The sequence below is a fragment of the Thunnus maccoyii genome, chromosome 18 (assembly GCF_910596095.1).
Source record: "Thunnus maccoyii chromosome 18, fThuMac1.1, whole genome shotgun sequence".
Lineage (NCBI taxonomy): Eukaryota > Metazoa > Chordata > Actinopteri > Scombriformes > Scombridae > Thunnus > Thunnus maccoyii.
The window spans coordinates 9490066-9513218 of record NC_056550.1 but is presented as its reverse complement, the minus strand read 5'-3'; the positions used below and the strand labels follow the sequence as shown (position 1 = coordinate 9513218).

The 23153-nt window shown below is 39.4% G+C and overlaps 3 protein-coding genes across 4 annotated transcripts; 1 reads left to right on the top strand and 2 right to left on the bottom strand.

Moving 5' to 3' along the window:
- Positions 1-2660: 2660 nt before the first annotated feature.
- Positions 2661-9299, bottom strand: syngr3a (synaptogyrin 3a). Its single transcript, XM_042391838.1, has 4 exons — positions 8979-9299; positions 6633-6867; positions 5454-5599; positions 2661-4423 (listed from the first exon to the last, which is right to left on the bottom strand). Exons 1-4 carry the CDS (start codon positions 9078-9080, stop codon positions 4214-4216), a joined length of 693 nt encoding a protein of 230 aa, XP_042247772.1. The 5' UTR covers positions 9081-9299; the 3' UTR covers positions 2661-4213.
- A 2704-nt stretch (positions 9300-12003) lies between these two features.
- On the bottom strand, positions 12004-13779 carry gfer (growth factor, augmenter of liver regeneration (ERV1 homolog, S. cerevisiae)). The gene is made up of 3 exons (XM_042391839.1): positions 13566-13779; positions 12947-13161; positions 12004-12398 (listed from the first exon to the last, which is right to left on the bottom strand). The coding sequence occupies exons 1-3, from the start codon at positions 13776-13778 to the stop codon at positions 12236-12238; spliced, it is 591 nt and encodes a 196-aa protein (XP_042247773.1). The 5' UTR covers position 13779; the 3' UTR covers positions 12004-12235.
- A 110-nt stretch (positions 13780-13889) lies between these two features.
- drg2 (developmentally regulated GTP binding protein 2) lies at positions 13890-21017 on the top strand. 2 transcript variants are annotated; one of them, XM_042391837.1, is made up of 14 exons: positions 13890-13979; positions 14247-14339; positions 15317-15477; positions 16328-16417; positions 16507-16567; positions 16806-16896; positions 17011-17083; positions 17251-17341; positions 17822-17919; positions 18196-18272; positions 18404-18492; positions 18590-18648; positions 18753-18806; positions 20623-21017. In XM_042391837.1, exons 2-14 carry the CDS (start codon positions 14276-14278, stop codon positions 20707-20709), a joined length of 1095 nt encoding a protein of 364 aa, XP_042247771.1. In that variant the 5' UTR covers positions 13890-13979; positions 14247-14275; the 3' UTR covers positions 20710-21017. The 2 variants fall into 2 exon arrangements, with proteins under 2 accessions (XP_042247771.1, XP_042247770.1); XM_042391836.1 differs by having other exon boundaries at positions 13941-14032.
- The last annotated feature ends 2136 nt before the right edge of the window (positions 21018-23153 follow it).

The window sequence follows — 23153 nt, the reverse complement described above, 5'->3', positions numbered from 1 at the left end:
TCTGTACACAGCGTTTTTACACTGAAGAGGTCAAACACCTTCAGAACAGGAAGAAACAACTCAAGAAAAGATGTTAAAGGGGTAGCACTCTACAAAATCAATGTTTACTTACTTGTTTGTTTGTTGATGGGGTTTAATTTTTATCATTAATATCATGGGGGGGAGCAATTGTAACATCCATGCAATGTATTACACTGGAAAGCCCACAACTGATGGCACCAGCGTTACTACATATCACCTTTATATCTCAGTTTAACAAAACTACATCATGATCACATAAAACTTTGATTTTTGTGCCGATGGCCCCTTTAAGAGTGGTCAAACAAAGTATTTCCAACAAAGAGCGCATTCTAGTTAATAAATGATCATTATTAATATTTTTTTTTATTTTATTTCAGTAGTACAGGACAAACAAGACCCCGGACAGCATCACACACAGGTTCCATTTACTTCAATAACGTAGGCCTACTGAATTTTACAATCAACCAATACCACGGAGTGTACATGGGCCAGAGCACGAAACACAGAGAATGCTTGTATTATTATTTTATCTACCACACTGACTGAAGAAGAGACTGAAGCACTGAGAACAATAATACAACCTGACCTGACAGTACCCCAAACTACCCAACAGTACCCCAATAGTACCTAATAACACCTCAGTCGCACCCCATCATAGTTAAAGGGCCATACTGGTGGTTTTTCATATTTCAGCACCCTTGTGTACACCTTCCATTATTCCTAACCGTTTTTCAAAACATGCCATAAGATTTTAAATAGATTTCCTTCCTTCCAGTATGAAAATAAACTTTATCGTGAATTGATAATGCGTTTGTGGGCAGGGACCATGTTATGTTGTCGGCCAGACAAACCTGGAAGACAAACAAAAGGCAAACTGAAATGTTATAAAACACATAAGGTCAGTTTGAACATCTCATATCCTGTTTCTCTGCAAGCTGATATTGATATTAACTAAAACCAATGGCTGTCTAAATCATTCAATCTTAAAACATATATGCATCAGGAAATAGTTGGCAGTCATATTCACTATACACAACTCATAGGGTATAGGCTAAAACATGAACAACCACCAGTATGTTCCTTTAACTGCACCAAACAGTACTGCACCATTCCCCCAAGTACCTGAAAGTATTTGGAAATCAACCTAACCTAAAACCCCACTCTCTAACACTCTTGCACCCAACAGTGTTGCACCCTTCACCAAACCAAAACCCTGAAAGGAAACACCACTGGGTTATCTATCCCTCAATCTGAAACAAGTACTCACTTTACTACCTAATCGCTGACAGACAGTCAGGTGAACCAAATGTAAAAAATCATGCTCACAGGTAAATCTTAACAGGTCTAGGCACTGTTTTACATGACTACCTAGAAATCATTTTAATCCTCAATTGAAAAAGAAAGTATGGGACAGAATTTGTGTAAAGGGCTTCATTTCCGTTTGCCTCGAGAGTTTACGCCTTTACAACTATCTTACTGTCTTGTACATCTTTATCTACTTTGTGAGCCAATAACCTCTCGGATAATAAGAAATTACTTTAACACCATCGCCTGTCTTGTGTGAGTGGGTGTCTTAGCTTTCTTTTTAGACAATTCTGGATTCTGAGGTCAGATTTTATCATTAAGGGTTAAAGTTGGGTTCCTGGGTGCAGAAAAATCTGATTGAGCATTTTGGGACAGTTTCACCCTGGAGCTTTGCGTTATGTACACACTGACGCATGTGTACGTTTGTGGCTAGTCCTCAGCCAACAGGATCACAGGGGTGAGATAACATCACTGAGGAAACAAAGAGTTGTTTGGGCGTATGAGCGCATTTCTGACAATAAATTGTGATTAATATAACACAAGAGGGACTTCTGTCAGCCGCGTCGATGGCGGGCGAATCTCATTTTTCTCTCGGAGTCAACTAAAGAATGACATAGTATTCAATATATATTATGAGTTCTATACAACAATTTCATGCATTTTTATCATGATTACTTTTCAAACTCTGAGAGCCCGTTGTCCCCTTGCAGCAGTGCCAGCTCTGGTCAGCAGAGGGCGCTGTTAACATGGGATCAGATAGAAAAGCAGGCAAGGCATTCTACAGGTCAATTATATCACTCTAACATGAAGTTTTATATTTGGCTCTGTTCATCAAAAACAAAAAACTTAGTTTAATACTTTGTAATTTAGATATCTGATAATATATTTAGCAGAAAGCCTATTTTTATTTGGGGGGGAAATTAATAAATGGTGTTAACAGACTTGCGATTTCCTCCTCTACACTAAACTTTGACAAACACATGTTAAAGAAAATAACTTTTATGCACCACAAAATTTAATTAACTACACACACTCACACATTTTTTTTCCACACAAACAGGCAGACTTACACGTCTCTCATGCATGCTTATACGCGTGCGCATGTACACTCATTGCACGTGGACTTGTGCGCACACTCACACACTCACACACCCCAGAACTACATATTCACTGATGGCGAGTGTACATAACCCACGACACAGAGACACAGCTACACACTGACATGGTTGGCATGGTTACTATCTACATCAGGGCCCTTGGTGACCCACATCCACCCAACCCTGCCCCCCCTCTCACCATGGCAACAAATACTAACCCCCTCCCCCCCCTCCCTACCTCAAAAGCTGAACTGATCAATAAATTAGCCAGCTAGCAATCCTTGACATCCTTGTTCCTTCTTTACCACAAACAGATTTTTCTTTTGCCTGAGACTGACCTGAATCCTCCAGAAACCTGCCCTCCCTCACTGAACAAAAGCTCATCTGTTGCCCCCCCTCCCCACTGCTTTGTGATCACATAAAATCCTACATTAACAACATAGTAGTAACGTGGTAATCAGAAGACAGCAATAAGAACACAGGGCAGTTTGGCAGCTTCTAAAACGTAAACATAAACAGACCTGGTTTACCCCAAATCTCCCCCACTCACCCTTTAAACAGACAACACTCAACATAGGACACTGTCTCAAATAACCCATTACATACATTCCCTGGCACAGAAATATGACACAGACTGAACACTGAGTGAATCTTAAATGTGATCAACTCTTGCTCATGAAGGAACCAAAATCACTCAGCTATTGCAATGCACTCAAGGAAAATTTTGCATTGTGGTGATGATTTCCTTTAAACCGTGTTAAGATAATGACTCCACTACATCCAGGAAGACCTTAAATACTCGGAAAAGATGATATAAAAGCATCTTGATCAATACTATTTTAATTCAAATTAGCTTCTGTGGATGAAAAGCTTTCTCCAGATCTGCCGAAAACTTTACCAGGGCAGCTCAATCGAAGTCAGATCAACAATTTAAACGTATCAAATTTGCCTGAGATTTGTTAGTACAGTTCAAAGACTAACATGTAATTTGAGACAGTGCCTACAATTGGTCTAATCTGACGCTAACTATGCCTACTTACAGTACAGTTTATACCTACCTACATAAGAATGTGAGATATTGCACTTGGTCACAAAACATTGTCGTCTTTTTTTTTTTTTTTTTTACAGCATGTGTAAATCTACTAAATTAAGTCACTGTCTGAGACACACAGTACAGTATGGCACTTAGTTGATCTCTAAGTTTGAAAAACATGCAGATTCAATACACATGATCACTTTTAACTGCAGCAGGGGAAGAGGGATGAACAACCGAACCGCACTGGAGCAAAAACATTCCCTGTTAACTGTTTGGCATGAGAGGGAATATTTTGACACTTAAGGTGTTTAATGAATGAAAAGAATAAGATGAAGGTGCTGTACGCACTATATTTAGTAATCTAACACCGCTTTGTGGTGGAGTACCTCACTTGTTGATCCCTTCATCTCTTTTTTTGTGTGTGTTTGAATACTGCAAAGTGGCCTCCTCTTCTATAATTCCCTCTCTTGTTTTCTTTTTTCTCTCATCTGCTCTGATCTGAGGACACTGGATCTGCTAAAGTAGTTCAAGCACACAGGTCTAGAAAAGCACAGATAAAGCTGGAATGTTAAGGACAGAAAGCGAACAAGAGGAGGAATCAAAGAAGCAGAGGCCTTTTTCTTTTACATGATTGAAAAACTCAGCCCAGATCAAAACAACTGCACGTGTAACATCACAGAAAGCAAATTTCTTGAACTTTCCTCTCTTCCCCTCTTCTCTCCACCTTCTTCTTCTTCCATCAGGTCTGTCTTATCTAGTAAATGGGAACCTGGTATGTGGGGGCTGCGTTGTTCTCAGTAAAGGGTGGGCTCTGGTAGGTCTCTGTGGTCTCAGTGGTGCCGCCTCCTGGTGAATTGGAGGGGTACGGCTGGGTGGGCGCGCCGCCGTCCATGTGCTCCGTGGTGAACAGGGTCATGTCTGTACCAAGCATATACTTCTGGACTGCACGCACTGTAAGGCCAGCCTACATGAGCAAAAGATGGAAAAGATCAAAATAAACTACTTCACAAGTCCGCTAAAATCACGAAAGCCCAGTTTTAACAACCTGATATTAGTCAGCCACCCTTAAAAGCAGTCTTCTAAGATAATTTGCTTTATATATTACAATTAGCTCTCTAATGAAATAAAGTTACCTTGCCTTGGCTTGCCTGAAAATCATGAGAGAACTGAGCCCAACAGCTGGAAATTGAACCAATCAGAGGATGACGATGACACTTCAAACTCACAAACCTCATTCATAACCGTTAGCCAACTGTTGGGATTAAGTACGAGTCAGCAGATGTATGGCAGGTGTTGATAGTTCAGGTCAAGGATGGAGCCAGTAACCCAGAGCCTCTGTTTGAAGTGACTCTTATTTCTCTTTTGGAAAGCCAAAGGACTCGCTCAACAGTTGGATCCTGCTCATGTTTTTTCTCACTCTTGTCTGATCCAAGTCTGATCCAAAATGTTCTTATATTATATTTTTGTTAATATTATTCCTACATCATAGAGCTGCACTGTACATTCTTTGGTTACAGCAAGCTTTAGTAAGTAGTAAAGCAATTAAAATATGTTTACCAGTAGACTAGATCTGCTTTTAAGAAAATACTGGTTATAGCTTGTATGGTGTCCTGCAGTACAGAGGAGTGTCAGAGTGGATATGCAGTGACAGGAAGCTTTAGAAATGACTAGAAAAGCCTCTCTTCATCTACAGCATGACATCCAGGTGCAGTTTTAAAGCAACAGCAGTGCTTTAAAGTTATGGTTGACCTTCCAAATGTTGCTGAAAACTATAAAATATAGGGGGTGGGGTTTTAAGCTGGTAGGTAGGATAGGGCCTTTCACCTGTGCCCAGGAGCCCATTGACTCCAAATCTAATTTTCGATATTTTTGGAAGTTTATTGAAAGACTTGATTTTGGTTACTCAATCCATATATTTTATGCTGCATGTCTTATTACTACTGTATAAGAGAATGTCTCTGTGTGTAAGTATCTGTATAGTTGCGTGTTCTTACCCAGGTGATTATGGAGAAGAAAGAGAAGGCGATTGCAGCCCGGGCTGCATCTGCCCCCTGGTTGAGCGGCAGCTCGTCCTCCGTGGTCCGAGACCACTGATTGGCCAGAAAGCAGAAACTTACAAAGTACAGGAAGGCCCAGAAACCTGCCAGAAACCAATCAGAGTGTTTGGAAAAATGATCATGAGAGGGGTAATTTCCATGTTTACACACAGATGAGGTACAAAGGTATGACCTGCAGGTTTTGATTTCTCAAATCCTAACCACCTCAAGTTCCGTTTAGAGATTAAAAACAGTCTCATTTCTCCAACATCTTACATGTCAGTTTACACGTTTCATTTCTCTTGTTGTCTTGTGATGTAAGGTCAGTCATCTGAAACAAAGAAGTGGATCTAGCTGGGACACATTGTTAGCAATTTGGGGAAACCCAGGCTTTTGGATCCTGCCTTTCATCACTGTTCAGGGTTTGGTGTCTGCATGTCACTACTGCGTACACACACTCTCTTAATGTGTGAGGCCTGCCTTCATTTTAAGAGAAGAATCACAGCTATCACTGACACTGTCTGTTGTCCATTTGACAACTTACAGGTTAATCATGAAATCTCCAAATTGCAAGGATGTTAAGACATTTTATTGTCTATAATTTAGGTAATTTAGATCAGAACCACATTTACTCATCCCATTACACAATTTAGCACCCATAACACCCTCTGATGGGGGGGTGTAGCTTCTTATAGAGGACTTTCAGGTGTTGTGACATGTTGTCTGGTGGCCATATTGGAGAAGCTCAGCAACAAGGGCAACAATCATTTAGAATAGACTTTTTAGGGAATCGATAATGTCGTCAGTGACACATTGAATTGATTTGTTGTTTAGATAATACCAGAGTGCCAGCATGTGGTCAGAAAATCATCCTCACTAAATGCATTTGCACTGATTGACATATTATTGGAGAAGTTTTAGTGTTAGTAGCATTTTAGAATTCATTTAAAACAATCAAGAAAACTTTAACTGAACAGATTAAAAAAAACAGAGAACAATAAAAGTTTAGAAATCAATGTGATCTTGTGTCAGCACTTCCTGTTGTTGGCATGACTCAGACACATCTCACAGAATGATGTCCAAAAAAAGGAAAAAGGAACTGTATAAATGTGACTGCACCATGATTGCCAAGCTCACCTGAGAAGCCGATCTCAAGCATGACAGCCTTCTTCCTGTCTTTGACAGAGCTGATGGAGGAAAACTTGTAGTCGAGCAAGAAGAAGAAGGAGCACGCCAACAGGCCCACCAGGCCCACGAACACACCATAGTTGCACGCATCCGCATTCTTGTTGAAAACACAGTGCAGACGCTCGCTACCCATGTTCACATAACCCTCATTCACAATGGAGGCGAAGACCACCAGGGAAAAAATCTGTGGAAGGGGGACAGAAAGAGAAGAAGAGGAGGGGATGGGTAAAATTGAGAAGAGGAAAAGGTAAGTGGTTAGTGTCGCCCTCTCTTTAATAAACACATACAGCGCTGTGGCAGCACTACTCGAGAGCGTCTCTTTGACGATGCTCGGACCAGAGGCATTAACCTAATTTCCTCCCTTTCTCTCTGACTGACTGAAGAGGTGGATGCTTCACTTCCCCTCAAGAATCAAACAGACCTGAGGCACTGTGTGTGTATATGTATGTCTATATAAACTAAGACAGGAAGTGTGGTAGCTCATGCTATAAAACTTGAATCCATTAGTTCATCCCGTTTTTCCATTTTTATCAATAACTCCCCTCTTTTATGTCTGATCTCTAGTTAATCCTCCGTCTTTCCTCCTCCTTCTGTTCTCACTTGAATGCTGACACTGATCAGCTGACTAACACTCGATGGCAGAATAGGGCCATGTGACACACACACACACACTCCCACTTGGGGGTTTGGGTCATATGATTGTGGAGGGACACACAATGGGATAATGTCGGATCCACGTTTTGAACTAATCACATGTGGTGGCTATAATCTAAGTAGATACACAGGTGCTTTTAGTGAATCAGTGTGATAAAGCTGCTACGTAGCAAAGTACTGCATCTCCGATTGGAAAAGAAAAACTTTTCCGAGTGGGTGATGGAAAAACTGAATTTGAAACTGGATATTTTGCATTGTCATATTTCATCAGTCTGATATTCGGGAGTTGTTTTCCTTATCTGTAATTCACTTTTTAGTCCTCTCACTTTCTCTAAACCTGCTGCATCTGCCTTTACATCAGCTAATAAACTTCTTACAGCAAACTGTAGGATTTATGTAAAGTGCTGCAGCTTTAGAAACAGAGGAAATGAAAGTTTGTTCCAGTCAAAAATGTGAGACTAACCCACAAAGCTGCGTGTCCTGTTGTTGGATTGGATTGTGGTTTATTGATGATGTCGAAAGCTGAAAAAGTAACACCTTCTGCTCCCGGTGGATTTGTGCCAAATCCTTTGATACTTTCTCTTGATTTTGAGCTAATCAACTACTAACCTCCATTGAAGCTGCACTATATATCTCTAAATGTGATGTTTCAGTTGCAGAATGAAGAAAAGCACACCAACACACAACAAAAAAGGCATTAAAACGTAGCGATAAGCACATCAGCCAAAGCTCTTTTAGAAATGACATTAGTATGTGAATTAAAATGTGGATTTTCTTGTTTGAAGTAGGCTCACAACGTCTCCAGAAACATCTTCATCTACTCTAAAGTAGATTCAATATGCATGCAGCGTATTATCAGTGTTTCATGTATAATAATAATAAACCTGTAGGCTTGGAGGTTGCAGGTGGATTTCATGCTCTTGGATTAGATCCTTCGGTATGTTTCAGAGAAAGATCCCTGCGTTGGACTACAGAAGACCTTCTCTGTGTCACCCAAAGGTGATGCGTTACATCAAACGTCAAGGCACGACGCGTCTCCGTGGCCTTGCGTGCGTAATGATGAGCACTGACCAATCACAGGTGGGATGACGGAAGACGACCGTTTAGGGTAAATCAGCAAAATCATTAGCTGGAAATATTCTTGACATTATAAACGAAGAGATAATGTTTTGTAAATAACGCTGTTATTATTTGAAAGAAAAAAAATAATACTAGTTGGCACGAACATGGAGGAAGACGAGGCTGAATATGGATCTGTCTTTCTCATTTTTCACACAATCCGGGTCCGGTCTACTGCACATCTTGGGCTGTGTTTATTAAGCACTACTATGCAGATTTAAAAATGAAGATAGAAGATGATAGGTCGGTTTCTGCCCCTGAACGCATCTGTAGTAAAATCAGTATCATGGTCAGGGTGTCAGATAACTACCAGGCCTTGGTTACACCCTGCACCGTATATTTCTGTATAAATCGGCTACACCCCGATATAAACATTTAATCCATGATCTCCGTTCACACACCTTGTTGATCAATTTTCGGTGGATTTCTGGGGTCTATATTTGCAGTGAGAACACGTCACGGGTCTCGCGCAGCAACGACAACACACACACAAACACCAGTACCGTAAAAACGCGCTCTCACCCAGGACAGCACTCTGAGGATGGTCTGCGGTTGTTTGGCGAAAGCAATCGGGTCGAAGGTAGACCCGGTCCGGCCCGCTCCGAACGATCCCACTCCGTCCATCTTCTTCTTCTCTCTCTCTATCTCTCTCTCTCTCTCGCTCGCTCGCTCTCTCTCTCTGTGCGCTCCTCGCGGCTCCACGCTCCCGGCTCCACGGCAGGATGGATGCGCTGCTGCTCTGCTGTAGGGACGGGTCCTGCGCGCACCCGGTGGCGCGCGGTCACAGACGCGGACACGCAGAGTGGGGAACGTACCTGACGATGCGACGTGCTCGCGCCATGTAAGCTAGAGTGTGCTGAGATACACAGATACCTTCATATTACTATAATATTATGGAATATCGCATAGAAATATTAAATGACAGGAGCCTACAATAAGAACTTAGAAATAATGTAAAGTCCACCTCACTACTGTTGAGTACCACATTGTGCAGCTCCTACATGTAGGCCTGTATTATCAAGCAAATAACAAGTTATGAAAATGTATGATTAAATTATATTTAAATTGGTTATCATGCTTACGTAAGTTGTTAATTACATAAGGCCTATAATACATTAACCCTAAAACAACCTATAATGTCCTTGATAAAAACCTGATACTTTATCATGAATAACGTTATGATGTGAAACCAACTGACCAAAAAAAAAAAAAAAAGAAAGACATTACTAATTCAAATGTCAACAATGAACCTTTAACCTCAATGAATAAAGAGCACTGTCTTTTGCTGCATTATCTTTGATTGATGACCAGTTCTAGCGTATTTTTAGGGAGAATTATCTGTAAATAATAATAGATTTATTTACTTTTTCCCCACAAATTTAGAGGAGGTCGTGGGACTATTTCAGCCCTGAGTAGTGTCTACAGTTGTGTTCACAGGTAGCATACAGCCCAACAACTTCCACCAAGAGGATAGTGCTGCATATGTTGCCTGAGAGGAAGCCCACAGGTAAAAAACACAAAAAACACACTGTAAAAACACTCCATTATTAATTAAGTAAAAGTTCTGCATTAAAATGGCCACAAAATGTGAGTTAATTGTGGAATGTACTTTCTTAAAATACCAAATTCCCAGAAAAAAATAGAACAGAAGACATGTCCTCATTGTTCTCAATGGTAGCGATGTGTCCATGGAGCTATTACAGGAATCACTTCACTGTATAGGCTACAAACAATAGACTGACTGAAAAATCCTGCCTGAAACACTCAACAGTCACAAACATACTAAGTTATGAAATATGACATGGAGAAAAAAAAAGTCTCATGACAATGCAGCTGTGCCAAATACCATAAAACAGCATTTGAGAAGTGGAACAGTATAGTCACAAGTAGCTTATCATGGGATATTCGCCAATTACTGTCTCAATACAACATGAACATCATGAGCTTCACTACATTGGTACTGCCAGTTATTGTGTTGCATGGTGATGACTTGACCTGACCGCCAAATCCATCCGTTCTGAATATTAATTGAATATTAAGTATATATTCAACACAATCATGTAATTCTTTTACAAAGTCCACACACAGGATATTAAAGTCATGCCATTTTCAGTAGTAGTGGTACATGAACTGTTGAGAAAATGGCAAACGGAAAATGCTTTGACATGCAGTATGATGCATACTCACACCACTAGAGGTCAGTGACATCTTTTTATGAATTCAGCATATGACATTCTTGTTAATTTGAGGAGATAAACACATAAAACATACTAGTATTGAAAATAAAGTCATTTAAACCAGAGTTGAAGATGAATACTGCTTGTGGATGTATATACAGTATAATGAAGATGACTGTATAGCTAATACAAAAACCATGAATAGGATCACAGCATCAGTAAAACAAATGGTAGCTGTGTAGCACTAGACGTGTGTGTCCTTTACTGGTTCTTTAAATAACACATTCATAATCACAGTGTTTATTAATAACACACAGACAGATCAGGTCACATGGCTGAAGTGCTGGCCTCAAAGTCCTTTGGCTAGAGTATAACAAGAAGTAGAAGGTTCACACAGGGCTGCAAGTAATAATTGTTTTAATTACCCATTGATTCACTCATTTATTCTTCAGTTTTATTGATGGTTCAATCTATAAAATGATAAAAATAATGACAGATGCCCTTTACATGTAACTGGAGACCAAGGTGATACCTCCAAACTTTTTGTCTTTACTTTTGTCTGTGAAAATTTTTACAGTGACGCGACACACAGAAACATGCACTAATTTTCACCTCTGAGAAGTTGTCATCAGCAAAAAAAAGAAAAAAAGAAAAAAAAAGAAAATGGCTGTAATTACAAAATTACATGCAGTAATTTTTCATTTCAGCTTTAAATTACATACATTCACATAGTCCACAGGTATACCACCCCACAACACACACACACACACACACACACACACACACACACACACACACACACACACACACACACACACACCGACTATAGTATTATATCAAAAATATAGGCTATATATTTGACATATTAGATAGTATTTTATAAGTGATGGCTCTTATCACATAATAGATATTTTTCATATGATAAACGCTGGATATTTTGTGTTGTACCGGTTATTTGGGGTTAAACAAGACATCAACAGATAAAACGCAACCTAAAAACAAACCAGAAAACCAAGATTTGAATTGCTTAAACCACTTGTAATAACTTATTGCTTAAACAGACAAAAGGGCAAATCAGGGTCACACCTGAAAAGATGATCAAAAGACCAAAGTGGTAAATAAAAAAATACAAGCTTTAGTCTGGAATTTTTAAAACACTTAAACCTGCACATTTAGGTTCCAGTCTACTACTTAAAGTAGCAAAGCAGTAAAATAGCAAATTAGTCTTTTAGAGAGTGTTGAGAACATGTGTCCCTGCACATTTTCTGTGCAGGGACACATGCTGTAAAAAAACTCCATAATAATCAGAATTAACACCAGGTTTTCTACGAGTCTTGGTCCTAACTTGAGAAACAGAGAGGAATACTTATTTGTTTTGTACCCTTAAGTTTATTACCAGATCAGTTAAATTAACGCACCACCAAACAAGAAAAACCATGTAAGATCTATCATTCATCTCTCTTCCAGTGAATTTTCTCCAAAACAGAGACCTGAGCTCTACTTTGTGGTGTTTCCACATCAAAGATTTGCACTGATGGGAGGAACTTTTCCTCTCAGGTCTCATCACAGTCCTCATATCTCTCAGCACTCATACAAGATCTCTCAGTCACAGGAACCATCCTTCCATCCATCTCTCCACCTCTCATCCACGCGTGAGCAGTCGAACTCGGGCTTGCCCAGCCGAACGTTGATGTCATTATGGAGATAACAGAGCCACTGGGACAGAGCATGGCGACTGCTGGTGTTCGGCTGATTGGTTTTCAATCTGTGGGGAGGAAATGATGTCATTCAAAAACAGCTTCATAACATCTTAACATGTGAAAATGGGACCGCTGCAGATCTGCTTGTGATTAAAATAAAGATAAGTAGATATAGCAGTGCCTTTGGGCCCTTCCAATTTCTGGTATGGAGATGACACAGCACTTATAAACTTCCTTTTGAAACTCTTGCCTCACTGCAGAAAATTCACAAAACATCTTGCTGTAATTATTGTATAATCAAACTAATTCGTAGTTTTGTCAAAATGGTTATTTAAAGATGGAATAAATAGTCCTTAGGGCTGTGAATGTCTTCATTTTTGTTTGAGAAAATTGGGTTATTAAATTCATGAATTAGCTATCATAGCTGGCAAAACATGTCAGCATTTTTGACTATAGTTGCCCTTTAGAAGAGCATGCTGATTTTGATGATGTTGTCGCCCACTTTCTACATATCAGGTACTTTATTATTGACATTGCTGATGCACATTTTCCATAGCCATACATACATATATATATATATATATAAAATAAAACTTATAAGAACTTGTCTAACCTGCCCCTGAGGTCTTCTGCACATTCATCACAGGGGAAGAACTTGGAGAAAAGGTTGATGAACTGCCCCATCTCTTTCTGCTGGGTGGTAGACGGATGATCGGGGTAATATGCTGCCATGGTGTGCAGGAAAGACCAGGTGTTGCGCCCCAACTCTTCCCTGTCCAGTGGACACTGTGGGTCTTGTTGTGGCTCTGACTCTGCAGCTCGGGTTTCCTGCAGGGACATTTAAACATGGAGCCACACACAGCAGAGTCAGCTAGTAATTCAAAGAGACACAGACAGGGCAGTCAACTGCATCATGTCCTCTGTTGTGGAAAAATCACTTAGAGAGATCAATGTCTACTAAATTATACATCATAAATAAAAAAAATATATAATTTAACATAAAGTAGATTTTGACACTATTTCTGTACTAAGGCCCTCAAGGGCTTCTGGTATTACAGGTTAAACCCCATTTTAACACCTATGGGCATATGGCATACCAAAAGACAAACTTTGTAATAAAGCACTAGAGTGAAAAAAATTGTAGAACAATGAGAATTAAACAATAACATTAACGTAGTTCATAATCCATAAAAAGCAGATTTCCACAGATCTTCAGGACGACCTCAGGTCACCTGTGTGGCAGTTGTCGTCTGCTTCTTCTGCACCTTCATCCACGATTTAAAGTCCGTACAAGCCCTGCATGGCTTCTTTTTCACATCCCCGGTTTGCTCCTGCTCCTTACCGGAGCTGTCCTCCGACGGTCTGCCGGTCACTGCAAACGGAAAACCTTCAAACCCGGGCGGGCTGGAGGCCGGTGGTCCTCTCGGTGCTGTGGGTGCAGCCATGTTAGCTACTAACTCTCTGACCCGGAACTTTCGCTATACATAAGGTTCTTGAAATTCAACTACTTGTAAACGGAGACATTGTCGCTCTTTAATATTTACCCTACCGAGCAGACATCGTCATGCTCAGGTTCCCTATCACCCCCGTGCCGTTAGCGTTTCCTTGTTTCTCCCGGACCTTCCACTGGGACGGAACCAGTTCCGGTGGGTGATGTCAGTTGTCCGTGCATGCAGCGGAGTGTAGCCTCTGTCAAAGTGTAAATTTATATTATTAAGCAAGATTTTAAACTGTTGACATTACATGTGTTGAATGCGGTTGCTCATTTAAAGCCATACATGCTGATTCGCTGCTTTTTTGTTGCGGTTTATCAACTGTTAAGTCGATTAGCTGTGTTAGCCGGGTGGCTAACAAAGCTAATAAGTTAACTGTAGAGTGACACGTTTTCTGTTTTTGTTTTCTCCTCCTGACAGTGTAGCTGTTGCCCACCCGAACTGCCACAATGGGGATCTTGGAGAAAATCTCGGAAATAGAGAAAGAAATTGCTCGGACACAGAAAAACAAAGGTAAGAGAGAGCAGGCGCTGGGCTAACTGCTAGCTAGGTACAACATGGATGAACTTGTGACCAACTGTGTGTGTAACTATATATTTATGTGTGTGTGTGTGAGTGTTGTGTTATTCATCACACACACTCGTACAATTGTACACCAGTGCAATTGCAGGAAATTCCTCTAAAATTATTTTTATGTCTCTGTGAGACATTTGATTTCACATTTTAAAATAGATTTTGAACAGCTGGGTCACATAACATGGAAATTTTTGAAAATAAATCATAATGTTTACGAAAGAATATTAACAAATAGACAAATTACTAATATCAACTCAATATGATAATATTTGGCCACGTGATTACACTTTTTAGAATAGATTTTGAATCATTTGCTCATGACATGGAGGCTATTGAAAAAAATAGTTCTATTAAAATAATAGGCAAAGTAGTAATATACCATTGATTATGTATTCACAAAAAACTAACTTTCCTGTTTAATATGTAAATTAACAGAATGAAAAAATCCATAATTTAAAATGAATTTCTCTTGCAAATCAGCTTACTGGTAATGAAAAAATAGCCAATGTGATATTTCAGTCAGACAATAATTTACAGATGGTCCCTAACTTAATCTTATCATGTTGTCCGGGGGTCTTGAACTGAATATCTGTTGAAAATCCAATTTCAAACGGATTTCACTGCAGTTGTCTGTCATATATTAATATTCTAAATTAAGTAAATGAGCCACTAAAATGGTTGAGCACGAAAGTTTGTTTGATAAGAAAACTCAAGGTAAATTTTTAAGCTTTTCCTGGATCTTCAGTCGTTAACTTATCTCCATGACAACTGAGGAAGACCAAGGGATGCCCTTGAAAGCCTCGGAGTGAAGTCAGACCCTGCCCCCAATGGTATAAAGTTGAAGTGAAAATGAGCAGAATAAGTTGTTTTTTCCTTCTTTTGAGTCACTGTTTTTTTTTCATTCACTCCTCCAGCCACTGAGTACCATCTGGGTTTGCTCAAGGCCAAGCTCGCCAAATACAGAGCTCAACTTCTGGAACCCTCCAAGTCAGCGGGGGCCAAAGGCGAGGGCTTCGATGTGATGAAATCTGGAGATGCTCGTGTTGCTCTCATTGGTTTCCCCTCTGTGGGTAAGGTACGTAAACACGGTGGGTGAGGGGTTGTGTTTCCTGGTCTGGCTATGACAACCATGGTCCTCAGAAAGTCGCTTTAAAGCCTTTATCACACTGTATGATTGTGGGATGGAAGGACTGAGGGACCTTTTCTAAGCATTTAAAACTAGCCCAACTCTTAATGGGACTGTTACTGAGAGACAAATCAGTTAAATCAGGTGTCATCAAAATCAAAACACACTTTTTTGTCCATATAACAGCTTAATAACAAAACATGATCAAGTACAGATAGAAGTACACATTTGAATGAACCCATACTTACTAATAAACCAAATCATCTTCATCTTCCCAAACATCTCCCAAGCAGAGGACAGTTTTCATTAAGATATAGAGGTCATAACTTTATGTAACCTTTTAAAGTCCTACAGGGCACATTTTAAAAAAGTCTTAAATCCCAGTTTTATATTTTGTCATTTTATTTCATAACATATATATCTTTAACAGAATAAATAGTGATTATTTTATTTGTGTATTTTAATAGAGCTTAAACACTGTTGTACTTTTTTCCTTTCATTAATTTCCATTGTAATGTTTTTATTTGTTTGATTTGAACATGTGCAAAGTCAAGTATCTAGTCAGGTAAACAGTCAAGAGCTCTATCTTAAATTAAAAAGAGGCTTATTAAGACATTTCCAACGTAATTGTGAGAAGCAGAATGTATTGTGATATGTTGCACCTCAGTTTCATTTAGCCATCATTTTGTTTCTCTAAGAATTGGTTTCATGAAGTCGAGACATGAGGGAAGCAAGACCAATACTGCAACACACTCTCCAAAATCCTCTTAATAATGTAAACCTCTGTTGTGTCCTGCAGTCCACCTTCCTCAGCTTGATGACGTCGACAGCCAGCGAAGCTGCTTCCTACGAGTTCACCACCCTCACCTGCATACCTGGTGTCATAGAGGTACACATCCATACATACCTTCACACTTGCAATGTTAAACTGTGAGTAACAACAATCTGACACTTGCGCTCTTATTTGTCGCTCTTCAGTACAAAGGGGCCAACATCCAGCTGCTAGATTTGCCAGGAATCATTGAGGGTGCTGCCCAAGGTAGGCTCAGGTTTCCATGCTTTTGTGTTTGCTGAAATCTGAGTGAGCAGGCGTCGGAGACCTGTTTGATTATTATGGTGTCATTTGATCAGAATTATTAATGAGTGGTTAAGAAATTGCTAAATAAATGATTATTAACAAGCGAAATCGTTTATAATTTAGATGTTACTACGCTTAATCATGAAAAAAACCCAGCTTCATAGTGATTGTGATATACTAACCTTTGACCTTTTTATAGGTAAGGGTAGAGGTCGGCAGGTCATCGCTGTCGCCAGGACAGCAGACGTCGTCGTCATGATGTTGGACGCTACCAAAGGAGATGTTCAGAGGTGTGTGTCCTCCACTGTGTGTGTGTGTGAGGGAGTTAGTTAGAGGGGGTTTGATGTGTGTGTGTCTTGTTTTGATCAACACATTCTCGCTTTTATCTTCTTTTATCTCTCTAGAGCACTTTTAGAAAAAGAGTTGGAGTCAGTGGGCATCAGACTGAACAGGACGAAACCCAATATTTATTTCAAGGTAAAGTTTCCATTTTTCTTCTTTTCTAACAGTACTTACATGAACAACAAACATGGAGACAAACATTAGTTTTTAAGACACCTTGTCATGAAATGTCATTCTGTATTCCAATTGTCATATTAACTTGGTCAAAATGTGGGTTTTTTTTTTTTTGTCTTTCTCTCCAGCCCAAGAAAGGTGGCGGTCTCTCCTACAACTCCACTGTTCCTCTCACCCACTGCTCAGAGAAGCTCGTTCAGCTCATCCTCCACGAATACAGTATCCTTCACTCTGCCTGTGTCTGAAGAGGCAGCACAAAGCAAAAATAATCAACTCAACTGAAATGTCCCCGTGCCTGTATATCTCCTCTTCACGCTTCCTGTCTCCAGGGTCCTCACCTGTTCAGGAATTTGTAGAATTTCATGGATTTTAGAGATGTAGTTCAAAAAGAAAAGTCAGGAAATTAAATTCTCTGGTGATATTGGAATTGGTCACTTTACAGCATTTCCAGAAGTAGTTTTACAAGATGTTTGAACCAGATTATCATGTAGAACTTTTATAAAAACAACACTCAGCAAACACAAAGCAATAAATAGTTTTAATTCATGTGTGTGGAAAGTGATGGAAAAGTTTCAGTATTTTACCTCAGAGTCATAGTTTATCTGTCAGTCACATACTTTTTCAGTCTCCTTGTAATTTCTATCAACTTGTTCATAACTCTCAGTAATATATGGTTGATTTCTTAACCCTCCGCCTCAGAAATCTTTAACGCAGAAGTCCTCTTCAGGGAGGACAGCACACCAGACGAGTTCATCGATGTCATAGTTGGGAACAGAGTTTACATGCCGTGCCTTTACGTATGTCGCTACTCATCATCTGTGTTCAATCCCAGTATCTAAAATGTACATTGTTTAAAAGCCTCCTAATTTAGTTTAAAGGATGATCACCCTCTGGTTTATTTAAAAGTGTTGGTTTGAAAAGAGATGGTTTTCTGTTCTTTTAATGAAAACATGAAAACCATTATGATTGGAGGTACAAGGTTTTGGCAGATCTCTTGAGCTTTGTCTGTTTTTAGGTTGAGTTTCCTTTGTTCGGAGACTCTTTTTCCCTCATATCGTTTGTGTGATCTACAGGTGTACAATAAGGTGGATCAAATCTCCATCGAGGAGGTGGACCGCCTGGCTCGCAGACCTCACAGTGTTGTCATCAGGTCAGACATCTAAACGTGTTTGTGAATGATGGTAATTTTGATGAGAAGCTGTCATCTTGCTCTCTTTATGTATGTATGTATGTAATATACTTAATTGCTTTCTCTATTTTCTGTGCACCTGTGCGTTTCAGTTGTGGAATGAAGCTGAACCTGGATTATCTTCTGGAGAGGTTGTGGGAGTACCTGGCTCTGATTTGCATTTATACGAAGAAAAGAGGAGGTACACACGCATTTAGTTTTGCACTCATTAGATATTCACATACATGAATACACAACTTGTAAATTAAATCTGTATTAATTTCCTCTCTTGCCATCAGAGCGCCCAGACTTTAATGATGCCATCATTATGAGAAGAGGAGCAAGTGTAGAACATGTGGTAAGTGAAACATACATATATGCACACATATACTGTAGATATTGAGACCACACAGTTGATGATGTGTTCATAACTCTATTTTTTGTTGTGTTTTCTCCCTGTAGTGCCATCGAATCCACAGAACCTTAGCCAGCCAGTTCAAATATGCTCTGGTTTGGGTAAGTAACTTCCAGTTTGCAGAGGCAGCGACCTTCACAAACTTTACACATTTGCCTTTTGTCCCATAAACTGTTTGAACTAACTCCCTCATGTTGACACGCACACTTGAATAAACAGACAGTTTATAGATATGAGGCATTAGAGGTACAGTGACTGCTGTACTTGTGATGGTGGCATTTAGAGTAATGATACACAAAACTCACAGTTCAGTAATAACTGTAATGCAGTTTTGACGTCACCATTTAATGTGTTTTTGTTCAGTGGGGAGAACAGAAGATGATATTTCTTTATGCTGTCAGCACTAAACGGTGACTCATCATATTTCCTGTTTGAATTAACATCTGTATGTGGTCAGTGAGTAACATAACAGCGCAATAAAGGTAACAACTAAATTACAAATTAGTATAATGATTTTACCTCAAAATCTCAATAAAAACAAGCGACTGCTACTCTGATTTCTACAGACCACAGTTTTATTCAGATATTATATTTTCCTGAGAATCAGAGCCAAAGTCTTAACTCTGGCCTGTTATAGTTGTTTTTGTTGTAGAAGCCATGCATTTTTGACATTGTTCATTTACTGTGTATCAATTATGAATGCAGAAGTTACATTACATAATGACACAACATACATACATGAAGTAAACAGTGCTGTTTCTATAACATGAGAGACTAATTACAAAGACACTTTATGCACATTTATCTGTGAACATTTTCAGGCACATGGTCCTGAATGAATATTGACTGTATTACGCAAAATATGACCAGCTCTGGTGTGAGATCATTCAGACAAGAAGTTTGAAAGGCGTCTTAACAAAAGAATACAACCTTAGCACTGAAAGCTTAGCTGCTTACGTCATTCCCAAAATTCACCAGTGACCCTCTTTGCAAATGGTCTGTGTGCCAGTTGTATACTTAACACTAATTCCATCAAAAAGAAATACTACTAAATAAAGTATACTGTCATAAAACATATTGACACTGCAAGAGCACAGTGTTGATTGATGCTATAATCCCATAATAAATCACACAACAGCCACATATGCAATCACAGCTTGAAAAAAGTGAAAGAAGTCGTGGATAGTGCTGCTAAGACAAAGCAATAATGAAAAATAATATAATGGTTCCTTGGAGAAACTGGTATTTTTGCTTTTATGTTTTTATTTTTTACATTTATGTCCACTGGGGCATATTTTGAATAATTTCCTGTCAGTACAAATTTGTTAAGCACATTCATTCCTTTCATACTCACAACAGTGAACTGTCAACATCAGTAGAGAATGTAAACTTGATATATATAACATAGAACTAGGACACAGTGTATCCTCACTGATTATAAATGACGTCACTGTAGCTTCAGCCTCATTAAATTTTCACAGCGTTAACCTCAGTAATCACGGTTTCAGCTCTTACAATTACTCTATAATGAATAATAATGGTTTAGTTGTGCACTGACAATTATAGTCACTATTGTGAGTTGTGCTTGCTCAACTGAGTTAAGATAACTCGGTATGAGCTTCACCAGTGTTTACCATGACCTGATACGTGACAGGCAGAGTAGTGCAGATGCAGAGGACAAGAGAGCAAAGTTCATTTTCAAACTCCATTAACAAATGTAAGCATTTCTATAGCTACACCAGTTTGTACAGTTTATGCAGTGTTTTTCATGCGTTGTTTATATTATACGTAAGAACTGTTGAATAATCATTTCTGATGTGTAACTTGGCTCCCAAAAACCAGCTCACTTAGTAGTGATTTACTGCCTTTGAAACACAAAGCTTCAGTTCTGAACTGTGTTGTCTGTCGGTATTTCAGGGAACCAGCACCAAGTACAGTCCTCAGAGGGTGGGCCTGACGCACATCATGGAGCACGAAGACGTCATCCAGATCGTCAAGAAGTAAAACAAGTTTCTGATCGGACAGAGGAGAGAACGAGCAGGAGGAGACACACGTTTGCTGCTGGAGGAGTTACAGTGGGGGGAAAAAAATGAGACAGAATCACTGTACAGTAGATATACAGCAATGGGAAATAGCCGCATTCTTATTTTGTATATGAAATTTAAGAAAAACAATGAATTCAAGAGACAGAGCAGATTTGAGTTGGTTGTGGACAAGAACTGATGTATTCGCCTTTTGATTAAGATACAGAAGATACGATGATACAGAGAGTGAAAGTTGAGGGAAAAGAATAAAGTCCATAAAACCTTAAATGAATCCTGGTGTTTGTTTTGTTCTTCTCAGTTTCAGCTTTATATACGATATTATTATATTTTAACTGCATCTCACCTGGACTAGACTGAGTCACATGCACACACCTCACCTGCACTGACAAGACCTTTGGAGGAAACTGCAATGTCTTTGAGACTGTGTGATGTAGTTCAGCCTGAGGAGTGTGATGGCTGGTTTTTTTTGGGGGGGGGGGGGGGCTCTACAGTGGATGCTTCAGAGACAGATTTTTGGAAGGTGATTATTTGCATTTTGATGATTATGCAGGGTATATTGTGTGGAAAGGCCAAGCAGAGATTTAAGAGTTGACAAACTCAGCCTGGTTTTGTTTAGTCAACTTTTATTACAAGTAAAGACAATTTACTTATAAATTCTTACTTCTAAATTAATGTATATTGTTATTTACCCACCTTTGAATTCAGTTTGTACATGGAGCAACAAATGTTAGGATAAGAGATGATTTGACTAAAGCCAAATAATACTCTACTGAGACCCTAAAATGCATAATGCATAATCCATGATATAAATAAATTTGGGTAAAGTTCAAATTTGCCCATCCATAATGCTCTCTACCATTTCTATTATCCTCAACAATTCTGCAAAAGCAACAGCTCTACAAGCCCAACACATGAATTACAGATGCATAATTGTAGATTAGAATCACCATAAACTCAAAAAAAAAAAGTCATTAAAAGTGCACTACTTTACCTCTAAGATAATGTTTTTATGACAGGAGACCTTCAGGTTAGCATCCTGCTCATCTTCCTCCCTCCTCGGCAGTACAGCAGGTGAGGGTCAGTCACCTCTGACCCCTCCCCACCGCCTCCATCCCTGCAGCCCAGCTGTTTGTGTCGCTGTCTCTGGTGCTCCAAGGCAGGCCAACCATTTTTCTTTCAGAAAGTATGCACTCTCCCATTCAACTAGCACACACACACAAGCACAATAGCACCATTAAAAATTCACAAGCATCTCTTTGGTCTAGGAGAGGGGGACAGAGTGGGAGGCTTAGCGGAAGAGAGAGAGAGAGAGGGGCTGCGAGTTTACGCCGCTGGCCTTGAAGATGCCTTAAAGATGTGTCGCTCAAGTGAATCGTGGATGGAGACTTTCTGCTTTGGAATAACCTGAAGGGGAGAGGAATGTTGGAGGGATAATACTGTGGAAGAAAAAGAAGAAGAAACAAAGGTACGGTGACTGGGTGTGTATTGTGTGGAGCAGGCATGACACTTGATGCTACTTGGCTCCATATGGCATGGCTAAGTGTGAGCAAGTGTGTGTGTCTGTGTGTGTGTGTGGTGCCAGTATTCATAAGCCAGAACTGTCTGTTTGATTATTTTATAAGTCCTTTAGTGTTGTTTGAAGCTGTAAGCTGAATTTCTGAAAGTGAGTTTAGTCTATTTGAGTTCAAAGCAGCAGAGAATGTAGTTTACATCCTGGCTTCTCGCCCATTTAGCTCCTTTTAAACAGATTCAGTGTAAACTGGGGGTCTTCCCAAGTGTAGTGGGTATTACACCAACCTAATTTTTTTTATCTGACACATTAGAGACTGAGCTGGAAATAGGCCTACACCAGCAATGCCTCTATGAATCTTTGTCATTGCACAGTGTTACTTTAATAGAACTTTAGTGCTCCTCTCTTGTCAGTGTTGCAGCAATAATTTCATATCATGTACACAAAAAGCAGCTGAATTACAGGTGAAAAGTCACTGCTGCTAACCACAACAATGAGTTTGCAACCTATATCTATCTATATCTTTTTTGACTGACTTACTATAACATGATCTTTTCTCTGTATAATTGACTTTTATTACAGTATTTTAAACTAACAAGTATGGGGAGTTGATGGATGAGAGTCTGAGCTGAGTCAGCAGTGTCTCCATGACCTCGTGGTTAATTGGCTGAAATCTAAGAGTTCCTTTCTCCTCAGTTTAACAACAATAATTACATGTCAGATTTCATATCAGGGTACAAAGTGTGCAAATTAGCAGCAGTTTCTTTTGAAAAATGTGCAGTTTCTTGCTTCACAACTGCCTTAGCATGATTTGGGGAAGATTTTTGGACATTGTTCATCACTTTTTAAAGTAAATCTCAAGGAGTGTTTAGATATGAGAATTACTGTAGATT

Excerpts from the sequence above, each read along its gene's own strand:
- syngr3a (XM_042391838.1), bottom strand. The coding sequence starts at position 9,080 with ATGGACGGAGTGGGATCGTTCGGAGCGGGCCGGACCGGGTCTACCTTC. Across the intron at positions 6,868-8,978 it reads TCCTCAGAGTGCTGTCCTGG|ATTTTTTCCCTGGTGGTCTT; the intron begins GTGAGAGCGCGT and ends CCCCTTCCACAG. Across the intron at positions 5,600-6,632 it reads GCTTGAGATCGGCTTCTCAG|GTTTCTGGGCCTTCCTGTAC; the intron begins GTGAGCTTGGCA and ends GGTTTCTGGCAG.
- gfer (XM_042391839.1), bottom strand. The coding sequence starts at position 13,778 with ATGGCTGCACCCACAGCACCGAGAGGACCACCGGCCTCCAGCCCGCCC. Across the intron at positions 13,162-13,565 it reads AGACGACAACTGCCACACAG|GAAACCCGAGCTGCAGAGTC; the intron begins GTGACCTGAGGT and ends ATGTCCCTGCAG. Across the intron at positions 12,399-12,946 it reads GCAGAAGACCTCAGGGGCAG|ATTGAAAACCAATCAGCCGA; the intron begins GTTAGACAAGTT and ends TCCTCCCCACAG.
- drg2 (XM_042391837.1), top strand. The coding sequence starts at position 14,276 with ATGGGGATCTTGGAGAAAATCTCGGAAATAGAGAAAGAAATTGCTCGG. Across the intron at positions 17,084-17,250 it reads AACCCAATATTTATTTCAAG|CCCAAGAAAGGTGGCGGTCT; the intron begins GTAAAGTTTCCA and ends CTTTCTCTCCAG. Across the intron at positions 18,273-18,403 it reads CCTCACAGTGTTGTCATCAG|TTGTGGAATGAAGCTGAACC; the intron begins GTCAGACATCTA and ends TGTGCGTTTCAG.